Source organism: Oratosquilla oratoria, chromosome 6 (genome assembly GCF_046742065.1).
Source record: "Oratosquilla oratoria isolate Oo_2021 chromosome 6, ASM4674206v1, whole genome shotgun sequence".
Classification (NCBI taxonomy): domain Eukaryota; kingdom Metazoa; phylum Arthropoda; class Malacostraca; order Stomatopoda; family Squillidae; genus Oratosquilla; species Oratosquilla oratoria.
This window is the reverse complement of record NC_134782.1, coordinates 67,350,416-67,366,250: the sequence shown is the minus strand read 5'-3', so window position 1 is coordinate 67,366,250 and position 15,835 is coordinate 67,350,416. Positions and strand designations below refer to the sequence as shown.

Sequence of the window (15,835 nt, the reverse complement as noted above, 5' to 3'; positions counted from 1 at the left end):
TATCATTCACACATACTCCCTCACCCCCCATTTCCCACCCTTACCCTTCTATGCATCACAGCATCATCCATATACAACTATTCTCCACTCATCCCTATCTTCTGTCTTCTCCCTTCCTTCCTCAACAGATATTCCCCCTTTTCCCAATACCTCTTTTACCCTATCCATCCATCTCATCCATGGTCACCCCCTCATGATCACTCATTTTACCTCTGCCTTCCACACCTCTTTTACTGATCTTTCTTTACTCATTTCCACATGTCCAAACTATCCCAATACTCTTTCATCAACCCTATCTCCCAACTAATTTTCCACACTCACTCTCCTCCTCACCTCCTCATTTCTCACTCTATCCAGCCTAGTAACTGCTACCATACTTCTCAGGCACCTCATCTCAAACACATTTAAACTCTTCCTCTGTTATGTTCCATGTTTCTGCCCCATACATTGTTGTTAGCTTAATCACTCCTTCATACAATCTCCTCTTAGCATCCATTCCCAAATGTCTATTTCTCATTACACTTTTTAATTCCCCAATGCATTTACTTGCTTCTCTCAATCTACATTCTACCTCCACCTCCACTCCTCCCTTTCCCACCACATTCACACCCAAGTATCTAAAGCTATCCACTTCCTCCAGTCTCTTTCCCTTAATACTCTATTCCAATTTGCTACCATCCTCTCCCCTTATACATCTCATCACCTTACTTTTACCCACATTTATCTTCAACTTCCTTTTTTTTTGCACAACTTCCCAAATTCTATCTCTAACTTTCTTAATCCCTCCTCTGATCCTGTTACAAGCTCAGTGACATCAGCAAACAACTGACTTATCTCTCACTTTTCTCCATTTTCTTTAACCATCTTCAATCCCTGGCACATTACCCTTTGAGTTCATATAGTCCAAGCTAAACCATTTAACAATTTTTGATTTACATACATAAATATGCCAAGTGCTCTTTCCCCTTTACCAGGGGGGTAACCAAAGTCAAAAGGCATAATTCCACTCCAACCCATTTCATTCCCACCCATTACACTCCCATTTGACACCCCCTCACTCCCTCTCATCTTGGCTCCTCTTGGATGATGGGTCATCCCTGCATCTTGCCCATTGCCCTGGGTCAGAAAGAATGCAGGAAGACACAGCAAGGCTGCTTTGACATCTAATCAGTGACCCCCCCACCTCCATTCCCTCATGTAGAAAAAATGAAGACAGGGAGAAATCCCTTCAGGCTGTGTAAAAATATTATCCATACATAACCACTCCCTAACCCCCGTCTCCCGTGATGCACTCTCATACATCACAGTATCATCCATAGACAGCCATTTTCCACTCACTCCCATCTTCTGTCTTCTCCCTTCCTTCCTCAACAGACATCACCCTCTTTCTCAATGCCCCTTTTACCCCATCCATCCATCTTATCCTTGTTCATCCCTTCATGCTCACCCCATCCACCTCTGCCTTTCACATTTCTTTTAAATATACACACATATATATACATATATATATATATATATATATATATATATATATATATGTATGTTCAGTATATATATAAATATATATTGCATGCCTTCTTTCATGTAGTACATCTCACACTTTTTATTTTCTCCACTTCACTATATTTTCTGTATAGGGGGAATGAAATATTTGTAGATTTTCTTTTCTTTCTTGAATTACCAGTTACACAATGTGCTTCTCAAGGTACAATCAATTGATCCCATGAAAACACACATTATTAGGTCCTAGGTAAGTTCTGCAATGACATGATTTCTTTAGTCCAGTGATCTATAACTTTATATTTAAGATCCTCCCTTAAGGGAGTGATCTTACAATTGTGACATCATGATTTCTTCAGTCCAATGATATTTAACTTTATATTTAAGATCCTCCCCAAAGGGAGTGATTTTACAATCGTGAATCACTTCAATTTTCTCCTCTGCTCTTTCTCCAGTCAGATTCATTATTACAATCTATATGCAATATTGTTTACTTAACCAATCTTGAATCTCTGCATAACTTACTTAGTTTACAAAACACACATCATACAGGCTCCTGGCCATTTTATGACTCAAGGCAGAGAGGAAGCATGTGCAAACCTTATGTTCCATGTTTCTGCATTATACTATGCTGTCAGCACAATCACCCTTTTATACAATCTCTTAGCATCCATTTCCAAATATCCATTTCTCATTACACTTTTTAGTCCCCCAAGCCATTCACTTGCTTCTCTCAATCTAATTTCTACCTCCACCCCTACTCCCTTTCCTGCCAAATTTGCACCCAAGTACAGTATCTAAAACTGTCCACTTCCTCCAGTCTTCCTTAATATTCACTTTCAATTTGCTGTCATCCTCTCTCCCTGTACATCTCATCACCATACATTTACCCACATTTATCTTCAACTTCCTTCTTTTGCATACCTTCCCAAACTCTGTCACTAACTTTGTTAATCTCCTCTGATCCAGCTACAAGCGCATATCTCCCATTTTTCTTGATTTTCTTTAACTTTATATATATATATATATATATATATATATATATATATATATATATATATATATACATATCTGTATTTACCTAGTTGTAATTTATGGGAAGGGGAGCTATGCTCGTGGTGTCTCGTCTTCATATCTCTTTTCATATAGACGGTTTTTTACAAAGGATTACAAAGGCTGAGCATGCCTTTGTAATCCTTCGTGTATAATTTTTGCACACACCACAGTTTCATCTAACTTGTTCCAAACGTCTATTATCCTGTGGGGAAAGCTGTTCTTTTTCAGGTCTCTTCTATAATTGTCTTTTTTGATTTTTTTCCATGTCCTCTTGTATCTCTACTATCCCATTTTATTAGATCCTCTCTATCAATAATTTCTATGCCTTTCATGATTCTATAAATAGTTATCAAGTCTCCTCTCTCTCTTCTTTGCTCTAATGTCTGTAGCTCAAGTTTTGCCAGTCTCTCCTCATATGATAGTTCTGAGAGTGTTGGTGCCAATTTCGTAATTGCTCTTTGTATTCTTTCAAGTTTTGTTATACATTTTTTTTGTACTTGGTGACCATGTCATTGCTGCATACTCCAATCTTGGTCTTATCAAAGTGACTAGTATTTTCTTCACCATTTCTTCACCCAGGTATGTAAATGCCATCTCCCACTTCCTACTCCATTCCCATACTTTATTGAGATCACTCTGCAGCGACTCACAGTCTTCTACAGTATTCACTTTTTTCAACAATATTGCATTGTCCACAAAGAAACTCATATAACTTTCAATTCCTTTATCCATATCATTAATATATATAGCAAACATTATTGGGGCCAAAACTGTTCCCTGTGGAACTCCACTAATCACTTCATCCCAATTAGAATGTTTGTCTCTTATCACCACTCTCATTTTTCTTTCATGCAAGAAGTCTTCCATCCACTTCAGCAGTTTGCCCTGTATTCCTCCTGCAGTTTCTAATTTCTTTATCAATTTCTTATGTGGCATCTTATCAAAAGCTTTTTTCAGGTCTAGAAATGCACAATCAGCCCATCCATCTCTTTCTTGTATTACATCTATTAGTCTTGAATAGAAACACATCAAGTTTGTGACACATAATCTTCCTTGTCTAAATCCAAACTGCCTCGGATTTAGTTCATTGTTTTTTTCCAAATGCCTTACCCATCTAATTTTGATGATTCTTTCACAAATTTTTGTTACCATACTTGTAAGAGAGACCGGTCTATAGTTAGTAGGATCTTCCTTGTTTCCCCCTTTATATATTGGTACTATATTTGCTCTTTTCCAATCTTCTGGAACTTTTCCTTCTTTCAACGAACTGTTTATTAGACTATGTATTTTGTTTATTAGTTCATCCCTGCATTCTCTCAAAATCCAGTTTGCCATTTTATCTGGACCATGGAATTTTCTAACATTGAGATTACTCAAGTGATTCATTATTTCTTTCCTTGTTACTTTTATCTCTTTCATAAGGGGGACTTTCTCCCCCCACTCGACATCTCTAGGTTGTATGTTCTCTTTCGTAAACACTGATTTAAAATGCTTGTTCATAATTTCTACCATTTCTATTTCCTCTGTGTATTCAACTCCTTGTTGTAGCCTCACTAATTCTTGTTTGTTTTTCAGTTTGTTGTGTACAAATCTATGAAATAGTATTGGTTGATCTCTACATTTTTCTATGACATCCTTTTCGTATTTTATCTTTTCTTCTCTGCGCACTTATACATATTAATTTCTATAACTTGTATATTTTCCATTTTTCAGGTCTTTTGTCTTTCTTCCATTTTATCCAAACTTTATCCCTTTTGTCTTTTAACTTGCTACATCTTTTGTTGTACCAACATTTTGCATATCGTTTTCCTTGTTTTTATCTTAGAACATACTTTTCCACTCCTTCCTTATAAATTTTTGTCAAAAATTTCCATTTCTCTTCTACTGTTGTTTTCTCCTTGTGTATCCTTTCCCAGTCTGCTTTTTTTTTTTTAATTCTCTTAATTTATCAAAATTTGTTTTTCCATACATCAATCTTCCCTTTCTATATTGTTTATTTTTTCCCATGTATTTTTCCTCATTTAGTTCCAGTTCAACTAATATGTGGTCACTTTTACTTAGTGGTGTCTTATATTCTATCTTGTCCACTATTTCAGGTTCTGATGTGATTATTAGGTCCAGTCTCGATGGCTCTTCCTCATTTGTATATCTAGTATTCTCTTATATCCATTGTGTCATTGTATGTTCTATAATATCAAGCAGTACATTTCCCCATAGGTTCTTCTCCACCTTTCACTGTCATCTCTTCCCATCAGATTTCTTTACAATTAAAGTCACCCATTATAACTATTCTTCCTCCATCTTCCATTGTCTTATTTAGTGTTATCCTTGTGTCTTCTGACATATTTTTGTGTTCTCTCTTTTCCCATGAAACCGTTTGAGGAGGCACATAATTTACCACAAACTTCCTGCTCTTCTTGTCCCTGTCCTCAATTCTAATCTATTCTTTGCACATGTAACATTCCTTACATTTATATCCTTCTTAGTCAGGAACATAACTCCACTCCCTTGTTTTACTTCTCTGTTTCTAATCCAGTAGTTATATGCACCATGTCCTACACTGTTGGGTGGTAATGGACCTTTCAATTTTGTCTACAATTCCCATAATGTCAGGTTCTTTATCCATCAGGTAATCATTCAGTTCATTCAAGCCTGTTATTAATCCATATATAATTGTGAAGGACACTTTTAATTTTCTGTTACCTCCATCCTGTTTTCTCTTTCTCTTCTGTTTTTCTCTCCCATGAACCATTTCCTCACTTTCATATCCACTACTCTCCAATAGAAATTCTCTTTGACTCTGTTCGTTCTCATTTTTTCCCTTAGTTTCTATTCTTTTTGTTTTATCTTCCTCTCTTCTTTATTCATCTCTTTATATCCATACCTGTTTGTACTGATAACTTTCTGGTAGTTTCCCTGTTTTTGATAAGACATTCTCTGCTGTCGTTTGTGACCTGAATTTAACCTTAATTGGTCTGGTCTTGTCTATATTGTATTTCCCTAGTCTATATATTTCTTAAATTTCTTTCCCCATTTCCTGTTCTTAAAATATTTTAGTACCATGTTCACTCCTTCTTTCTCATCTATTAATCTTGTAGTCCTATTTGGATTATGTTACTCTTCCATTCCTAACATAATTATACCTTTCTTTTTATCTGCTAAGTCTCTTACTATATTCTCCTTCTCTCTCATCACTTTAATAACTGTGTCCTTAGTGTGTTCCTTCATCTGTTGTTTCACTATATCTCTAAATTAAATTTTGTTATTCGCTTGGACTTTTTTCCAACCACTTACCTCTTTTGCTATGGACTCTTTATTCTCTTTGTTCTTCTTTAATTCCTCATTCTCCTCCTTTACTTCATTTAACTGTCTTTTTAATTCTATTTCTTTTTTATTCTCCTTCTTTAGTTCTTCCAATTTATCAGCTCTTGGTGTAACTAGTGTTAGTTGGCTAAACCTAACCTCCCATGCTTCGTTCACTTTTTTTTTTCTCCTCTCGACTTACTAGTCGGGGGAGGTTGTCATCTCCTCCCTCATTAAATCCATAGAAGTTATTAGCTCTTCTTTCCATTGAGCTGCTATTATCTATATTTCTACTTTTAATGCCTCTGCTCACCTGTTTGACCTCGTCTGTGTCATCTGCACACGTTTTATTGACATTCCATCTGACATCCAAGGCCCGTTCCTCCCCTTCCTCATTTTCTTCCATTTTCCTCAATAATGCCTCCCCTTCTCCTTTTTCTTTACCTGCCCACTACACCACGAGCTTTCCCCTTCCCTACTAATACAACACAGGTACTCCCTCGTCGCTGAAATCCACGAAATTTGCGTGTTTTTGTCGGAGTTCCAATCTTCGCCGTCAATTCGACTCGGTGTGTGTGTGTGTATTTATCTAGTTGTATTTACTTAGTGTTCATTATCCTCATGTTGTAGTTCTCTGCAAAATTTACTAACATCTCGCCTCTGTCATTTCTTTCACCTACTCCAAACTTACCAATGCATGTCTCATCTCCCATCTTCTTCCCTACTTTAGCATTAAAGTTGCCTATTACCAACGTGTACTGACATTTTTCTTGATCTATTATCTGACTTAAACCATCATAGAACGACTCAATTTCATCGTCTGAACTCTGTGAAGTTGGTGCATAAACCTGAACTATTTTTAGAATGTATCTTTTGCACAGCCTAATCACAATCCAAGCTAACCTGTCCGATAAACTACTGAATTTGACTACGTTACCAGGAACTTCTCGGTTTATCAAGAATCCTATTCCACTAGATCTTTCTTTGTCCTTACCTCTATAGTAGAACAGGTGGTGACCATCTTGTAATTGTATCAGCTTTTTTCCCGCTCTTCGGACTTCGCTCAGTCCTACGATGTCCCACTTGATGTTGTCTAGTTCTTCCATTAAACTTTCCAGTCTGTAGTCTTCTGAGAGACTTCTTACGTTGTAAGTATAGATCTTCATTTTCTTCGTGTTGTTTAATGTCCAAGACTTGGATCTGCTTGGACAGTGCTTACTCACATTCGGTTGCACACTGTCCGTAAACACATGAGGCAATGCGGTTGGACCTTTAGGAGACGATGATCCAACAGGAACGCCCGTTTTTTATTCATATTTGCTATGAAGGGGGGTTGGTAGTAATCTCACCTCCGTGCCAACTGGTTTCTGGTGAGATATTTCTCTGGTGTCACCTTATTCATTATATTCGGTGACGCCTATCTATAGGGTGCCCAATGGTCCACGCCGTCATTATGACAGTACCCCATACATCTATGAGGAAATTCCCTGTTTGCCATCAGGGACGTGCCAGTTAGCAGTGGGTCCTGGGGAAGATGGTATATCAATAGATCTGTTGAAAGACGCAGGGAAATTAGTTCATATTAAATTAGTTGAATTGTACACCCAGTGCTTACGTCAAGAAAGCGTCACTGATGCGTGGTGCACTATGGTGATTTTGCTTCATAAAAAAGGAGACCAGAAGGACCTTAGTAACCATCGACCGATTAGCTTGCTATCAAACGTATATAAAGTATTCTTCAAGATCCTTACAAATAGACTAAGTCAAGTTTTAGATGGAAACCAACCGAGAGAACAGGCAGGCTTTAGGAACGGATATTCGACTCTAGACCATTTGCAGGCGATAAATCAACTAATCGAGAAAACAACAGAATACAATAAACCTCTCTGTTTAGCTTTTGTAGATTACGAGAAGGCCTTTGGCTCGGTAGAACAAATACCAATAATAAACTCGCTACGCAAACAGGGTACAAACGAACAGATCGTAAGTTTTAGAAAAGATTTATGCGAAAGGTACCGCTATAATTCGACTACATAAAGATACAGAAAAGATCAAGATCAAGAATGGAGTACGACAAGACGACACAATTTCACCCAAACTATTTACAGCTTGTTTGGAAGATATTTTCAGAAGGTTGAGTTGGGAAAAGAAAGGTATGAATATTAATGGCGAATATTTGAACCACCTGAGGTTTGCGGACGATATTATTCTTATTTCAGAAAAACCAGAAGACTTGCAAGATATGCTGAGCGATCTAAACAAAGAAAGTCTCAAAGTAAGTTTAAAAATGAATAAGAGTAAAACCAAAGTAATGTTCAACACGAAAATTCAAAGTAAAGAGATTGTAATTGATGGTGAGAGTCTTGAGGAAGTTGAAGAGTATAATTATTTAGGCTAGATGGTGAAGGTGACGAAAGATCATGATAATGAAATAAAAAGACAATTGGTTGGAAAGTGTTTGGTAAGTATAATAAAATCCTGAGAGGCTCTCTACCTATATGTTTGAAACGTAAAGTTTACAATCAATGCATTCTACCAGCAATGATCTAAGGGTGTGAGACTTGGAAGCTGACGAGGGCGATGGAAACAAAGCTAAGGACTGCACAGAGGAGAATGGAGAGATCAATGATGGGAATAACACTGAGAGACCGAGAGAGAGCAAGTTGGGTGAGAGAGCAGATTAGAGTGAAATATATTGTGGAGGCGGTAAAAGAGAGGAAGTGGAATTGGGCAGGTAAGTTAGTGCGAACGACTGATGAGCGATGGAGCAAGTGTGTAACTGAGTGGACGCCGCGAGATAGGAAGCGTGGAAGAGGGAGACCAGACAAAATGTGGAGAGACGAGATCGAGATGTTTGCAGGAGTGACGTGGCAGAGGGTGGCACGGTCGTGTGAATCATGGAATGCTATGAAGGAGGCCTTTGTTCAGCAGTGGACTCAGGATGGTTGATTTGATTGATTGATTTACCTAATTGTATTTTACGGGAAGAGGTATCCCATCTCCCTATCTCTTTTATCTAGACAGTTTTTAAATTCGTGTATCGTTTTTGCACACACCACATTCTCATCTAACCTGTTCCAAACGTCTATTATCCTATGGGGAAAGCTGTTCTTTTTCAGGTCTCTTCTATAATTGTCTTTTTTTTTTTCTTTCCATGTCCTCTTGTATCTCTACTATCCCATTTTATTAGATCCTCTCTATCAATAATTTCCATGCCTTTCATGATTCTATAAATAGTTATCAAGTCTCCTCTCTCTCTTCTTTGCTCTAATGTCTGTAGCTCAAGTTTTGCCAGTCTCTCCTCATATGATAGTTCTGAGAGCGTTGGTGCCAATTTCGTGATTGCTCTTTGTATTGTTTCAAGTTTTGTTATACTTTTTTTTGTACTTGGTGACCACGTCGTCGCTGCATACTCCAATCTTGGTCTTATCAAAGTGACTAGTATTTTCTTCACCATTTCTTCGTCCAGGTATGTAAATGCCACTTTGATTGTTCTTATTGAATTATAAGTTTCTCCAATTTTTTTTTTATATGTTCCTTAGGGGACATATTTATTATAATGACTCCCAGGTCCTTCTCATTTTCCACTTTTTTTTATTTTATTTCTTCCCCCAATTTATATGATCCCACTATTCTTTTTTTGCTTTTTCCAAATTCCATTATACTACACTTCTTAATATTGAATGCCATCTCCCACTTCCTACTCCATTCCCATACTTTATTGAGATCACTCTGCAGCGACTCACAATCTTCTACAGTGTTCACTTTTTTCAACAATATTGCATCGTCCACAAAGAAGCTCATATAACTTTCAATTCCTTTATCCATATCATTAATATATATAGCAAACATTATTGGGACCAAAACTGTTCCTTGTGGAACTCCACTAATCACTTCATCCCAATAAGAATGTTTGTCTCTTATCACCACTCCCATTTTTCTTTCATGCAAGAAGTCTTCCATCCACTTCAGCAGTTTGCCCTGTATTCCTCCTGCAGTTTCTAATTTCTTTGTCAATTTCTTATGTGGCATTTTATCAAAAGCTTTTTTCAGGTCTAGAAATGCACAATCAGCCCATCCATCTCTTTCTTGTATTACATCTATTAGTCTTGAATAGAAACACATCAAGTTTGTGACACATGATCTTCCTTGTCTAAATCCACACTGCCTTGGATTTAGTACATTGTTTCTTTTCCAAATGTTTTACCCATTTAATTTTGATGATTCTTTCACAGATTTTTGCTACCGTACTTGTAAGAGAGACCTGTCTATAGTTTGTAGGGTTTTCCTTGTTTCCCCCTTTATATATTGGTACTATATTTGCTCTTTTCCAATCTTCTGGAACTTTTCCTTCTTTCAACGAACTGTTTATTAGACTATGTATTTTGTCTGTTACTTCGTCCCTGCATTCTCTCAAAATCCAATTTGCCATTTCATCTGGACCATGCGATTTTTTAACATCGAGATTACTCAAGTGATTCATTATTTCATTCATTGTTACTTTTATCTTTTTTATAGAGGGGATTTTCCCCTGTCACTCGACATCTCTAGGTTGTATGTTCTCTCTCGTAGACACTGATTTAAAATGCTTGTTCATAATTTCTGCCATTTCTATTTCCTCTGTGTATTCGACTCCTCCTTGTCGTAGTTTCACTAATTCTTGTTTGTTTTGGTTGATATCTACATTTTTCTGACATCCTTTTCATAAGTTCTCTTTTCTTCTCTGCGCACTTGTACATATTCGTTTCTACTGTATAATCAGTATATATTTTCCATTTTTTTCTTTCCATTTTATCCAAGTTTTACCCCTTTTATCTTTTAACTCTCTACATCTCTTTTAGTACCAACATTTTACATATAATTTTTCTTGTTTTCGTCTTGGAACATACTTTTCCACTCCTTCCTTATAAATTTTTGTCAAAAATTTCCATTTCTCTTCTACTGTTGTTTCCTCTTTGTATATCCTTTCCCAGTTTGCTTCTTGAAATAAAATCTATTATTTTATCAAAATTTGTTTTTCCATACATCAATCTTCCCTTTCTATATTGTTCGTTTTTTTTTCTCATGTATTTTCCTCGTTTAGTTCCAGTTCAACTAATATGTGATCACTTTTACTTAATGGTGTCTTATATTCAATCTTGTCCACTATTTCAGGTTCTGATGTGATTATTAGGTCTAGTCTCTTGTATCCATTGTGTCATTGTATGTTCTGTAATTATATCAAGTACGTTTTCCCATAGGTCTTCTCCACCTTTCACTGTCATCTCTTCCTATCAGATTTCTTCACAATTAAAGTCACCCATTATAACTATTCTTCCTCCATCTTCCATTACCTTATTCAGTGTTATCCTTGTGCCTTCTGACATATTTTTGTGTTCTCTCTCTTTCCATGAAGCCATTTTAGGAGGCACATAATTTACCATAAAATTCCTGCTCTTCTTGTCCCTGTCCTCTATTTCCATTATAATCATCTCCACTCTATGCTTTCCATGTGTAACATTCCTCACATTTATATCCCTGTTAGTCAGGAACATAACTCCACCCCCTTGTTTTACTTCTCTGTTTCTAATCTAATAGTTATATACACCATGCCCTACACTGTTGGGTGGTAATAGACCTTTCAATTTTGTCTACAATTCCCATTATGTCAGGTTCTTTATCCATCAGGTAATTATTCAGTTCATTCAAGCCTGTTATTAATCCATCTATATTTGTGAAGGACACTTTTAATTTTCTGTTACCTCCATCCTGTTTTCTCTTTCCCTTCTGTTTTTCTCTCCCATGAACCATTTCCTCACTTTCATATCCACTACTCTCCAATAGAATTTTTCTTTGACTCTGTTCTGTTGTCGTGTTTTTCCTTAGTTTCTATTCTTTTTGTTTTCTCTTCCTCTCTTTCCTCTTTATTCATCTCTTTATATCCATACCTGTTTGTACTGATAACTTTCTGGTAGTTTCCCTGTTTTTGATAAGACATTCTCTGCTGTCGTTTGTGACCTGAATTTAACCTTAATTGGTCTGGTCTTGTCTATATTGTATTTTCCCAATCTATATATATCTTCAATTTCTTTCCCTATTCCCTGTTCTTAAGATATTTTTAGTACCATGTTCACTCCTTTCTCCTCCTTTACTCTTGTAGTCCTATTTGGATTATGTTACTCTTCCATTCCTAATATAATTACACATATCTTTTTATCTGCTAAGTCTCTTACTCTATTCTCCTCCTCTCTTATCACTTTAATAACTGTGTCCTTGGTGAGTTCCTTCATCTGTTTTTTCACTATATCTCTAAATTCAATTTTGCTATTCTCCTGAACCTTTTTTTCTAACCACTTACCTCTTTTGCTATGGACTCTTTATTCTCTTTATTCTTCTTCTTTAATTCCTCAATATCATCTTTTACTTCTTTTAACTGTCTTTTTAATTTTTCTATTTCTTTATTTAGGTTTTGGTTCTCTTTCTTTAGTTCTTCCAATTTATCAATTCTTTGTGTAATCAGTGCAAGTTGACTAAACCTAACCTCCCATGCTTCGTTCATTTTTGTTAGTTTTTTCTCTAGACTTGTTAATCGGGGGAGGTTGTCATCTCCTCCCTCATTAAACCCATAGAAATAATTATCTCCACTTTCTATTGAGCTGCTCTTATCTATATTTCTAATCCTTATGCCTTTACTGATTTCTTCGACTTCACCTGTGTCGTTTGCACATATCTTTTTTACATTCCTTCTGACGTCCGTGGCCCGTTCATCCCCTTCCCCATTTCCTTCCATTTTCCTCAATAATCCCTCCCCTTCTCCTTTTTCTTTACCTTCCCACTACACCACGAGCTTTTCCCTTCCCTACTAATACAATAGAGGTACTCCCTCGTCGCTGAAATCCACGAAAATTGCTGTTTTTTCGGAGTTCCAATCTTCGCCGTCAATTCGACGATCGTGTGTGTGTGTGTTTGTGTATACAGTATGTATGTATATATATATATATATATGTATATATATATTCATAAAGTATATATACATATATATATATATATATATACATACGTATATATATATATATAATATGTATATATATATCCGCACCATAAGTCCCCTCAAATGAAATTGTCTTGCATTAACCAAAATAAAATCTGAAAAGCGAGTCATCGTAGCGAAAGAAATCTTGTACATACGTCGTTGTTGTCTCCAAGCGATTTTATTCGGCCTTGGAAAACCCCTTTGCACAACAGCGAAAATGTTCATATGCTGCGCATAGAGCCATTCTGCAAAGGCGCTCCTGCGTTGAGGCGATGTTGCCATATTGCCAAGGTGCGATTTTGCCGCTTCCTTTCTGTTACGCGTTGTCCTATGACCTCACTTCCGGTTGCACCGGTGAGGGAGGGAGGAGGAGGGGAAGGGGGTTATAGTCAGTCGACCATTTGGCCCATGGGGAAGGTGATGCTCTTTGTCGTATACAATTAGGTCCTTATGCTCCTTTATCTTTGGCCAATGATTTGTGTGGGGTAGTCTTAGGCAAAAGCTTGTTCTGTAGGATTTACTAGTAGATTGTTGGAGAGGTTCGGGAACCATTGCCGGATGCCTTGGGGACGCTGTTAACATGTTAACGGCTGTTAGTATTACTCTAGCTTTCGTCAAACGATTTTATTAAACTCGTGTGCTCAGAGCCCTTACATGTCTAAGAGTCGCCCCGGGGCAAAGTTCTGTGATGCCCCTCCCCCCCTCCCCCCATCACCACCTCCCACTTCCATCATCTCTTACTGCGTATGTTAGCTATTATTGGCTTGCGAAATAATTAAACTTATTTTAGAAATGTTATTTAATGTCCCTATTGCAGAAAGGATAAGGGAAAATATTCCTTAGTCTGTTTATTCAAACGCAAAAATAGTCGATACGGTAAAATATTTAGGGCTTCTCTAACCTTTGTTATTATTTTATTTGTTTATTTATTTGCTTATTTATTTATTTTGTCAGCCTTGAGGGCGGCAAATCCAGGCTAGAACTGCCGCCCCCGGGCATATGCGACCCCCCCACCCCCATCACACCCCACGTTAGGGCCCTGCGTCTGCTCCGTCTTGCTGTACGGCTGTGAGACGTGGACATTGAATGCTGATTTGAAGAGGAGTCTCGATGTCTTTGGTACTAAGTGCCTTTGAGGAATCATGGGGTATCGCTGCAATGGCTTCATATGAAACCAGAGACTCTTCTGTGAGACTCCGTCTGGGCCAGTTACTTCCAGCAGAAGTCGTGAACGTCAACTCTGGCTACATGTGCATCATGTGGCCTCGCGTATCGTTGATCCTACTCACGGGGTTTCTGTCTCCGCAAGAGACAATCCTTGAAGGAGACGAAGAAAGGGACGCCCAGTACAGAATTCAAGGCTGGGGAGAGTGGATCGAACCTGTCGAGAGTTGTTTGGAGTGAGAAGGAAGGGTGGCTGCATGGGAGCTTGCTCGAAGAGACCATGAGGACTGGCGCCGTCGCGTGAGTAAAGCAGCGCGCTACCTGGCGTATGATGCCCCCAATTGATGATATTATGTTGGTGGGTACACTCTTGCGTTTAATGACTGATTAAGCTCATCTTGATCTCTATCCAACCTGCGTAGCTGAGTGAACCCCGAATTCTGTGAACTGGCTTGACCCCGTTTTCTGTGTTTATTATTACTCAGTGAAACAGAATGAGTAATACAGCAGTGACCTTATACTTTATAACGAGTATCATGCTGCATCAATCATCGAATCTCATGCATCCGATGCTGCGCGCCAGAAGTTGACTCGTATTGAAGAGGTTAACTTCCGTACCGGTCGGTACTTTTATTTTCGTCTTGACTGCCGTCAGGTTATTTCATTCATCTCTGTGGCACATCAGAAACAACAACCTAGGTTCTCCTGTAACCTGACTTGTTGCTCATGTCGTTCCGAATAATGATAATGGTAATAATAACATTGATGATTATAGTAGTAATGATAATAGTGATAAGAATGATGATGAATATATGATGTTTATATGATTGTTTAATGTTGATGAGGATGGAATAAAGTCGAGTGTTGCCAGAGGCGTGCGAATGGGAGGACGAAGGAAGTGAGCAGGTTGTTATTTGCGGATGACACAGCACTTCTGGTTGAATCTGAGACTGAAGAACTTGGTAATATTATATACACCAGAAAATAAACTGATATTTGATATGTATTTAAGAATAATTTTTTATATATACATACATAAATATACCAAGGCCTTTTCCCCCTTACAAGGGAGGTAGCCAAAAAGAAAAAGGCATAAAATCATTCCCACCCATTCCATCCCTATATACACTCCACTCCCCTCCACCCTCCCTCTTATCTTAGCACCTAAAAAATAAAAAAGGAACGAGAGTGACTGAGAGCTGAAGTGTAAGATGGACTGAATATAATTTATGTCAATGAGATGTGTATGGAAAGATGCTAGATGGTTCAAGGATGGAGAGACTGAGACGTGTAGACATGAGAAACAGGAGCGGAACGGAGAGTTGTCTGAGAGGGAAGAGAAGAGACTGGTGCGATGGTTTAGGCATGTGGAGAGAATAGATAACGAAGAACAGGGAAGAGAGTGTGAAAAAATGAAATGAAGTCAGGCCAATAGAAAGACAAAAAAAAAAAAAAAAAATGCGATTGATGGATGGATAGGGTGGAAAGATCTTTGGATGTATGTGGTATGAGCATGGGAAATGGAAGCTACAAAATTATGTGGATAGACATTTTGGATGGTTGACGCTGCCCTGTGGGATGTTCCCCGTTTTTTTTTTTTTTTTTTTCTCTCTCCCAAGATGGGAGAATATTTTGGTGTGGGTGTATACTGTCAATCGTCTATTCCACATAGAAGACGAATTATGGCTTTCGTGTAGATATGTATGTGATATTTTCTATTTTCTATTATTATATTTTATTTGTTATTTTGTAATGTAGCCTATTATTCTTTCGTTGCAGTTTTCCCAGCTCCTACATCTG

General features: G+C 37.6%; 1 protein-coding gene across 1 annotated transcript in view; it reads left to right on the top strand.

The window, feature by feature from the left end:
- The window catches only part of LOC143026554 (coiled-coil domain-containing protein 39-like), a 61,039-nt gene that overhangs the window by 44,822 nt on the left and 382 nt on the right, over positions 1 to 15,835 (top strand). Inside the window, exon 20 of the mRNA XM_076187136.1 lies at positions 15,815 to 15,835. This exon is cut by the window's right edge and continues 382 nt beyond it. Coding sequence (XP_076043251.1) covers positions 15,815 to 15,835 — 21 coding nt within the window. The remainder of the gene's footprint in view (positions 1 to 15,814) is intronic.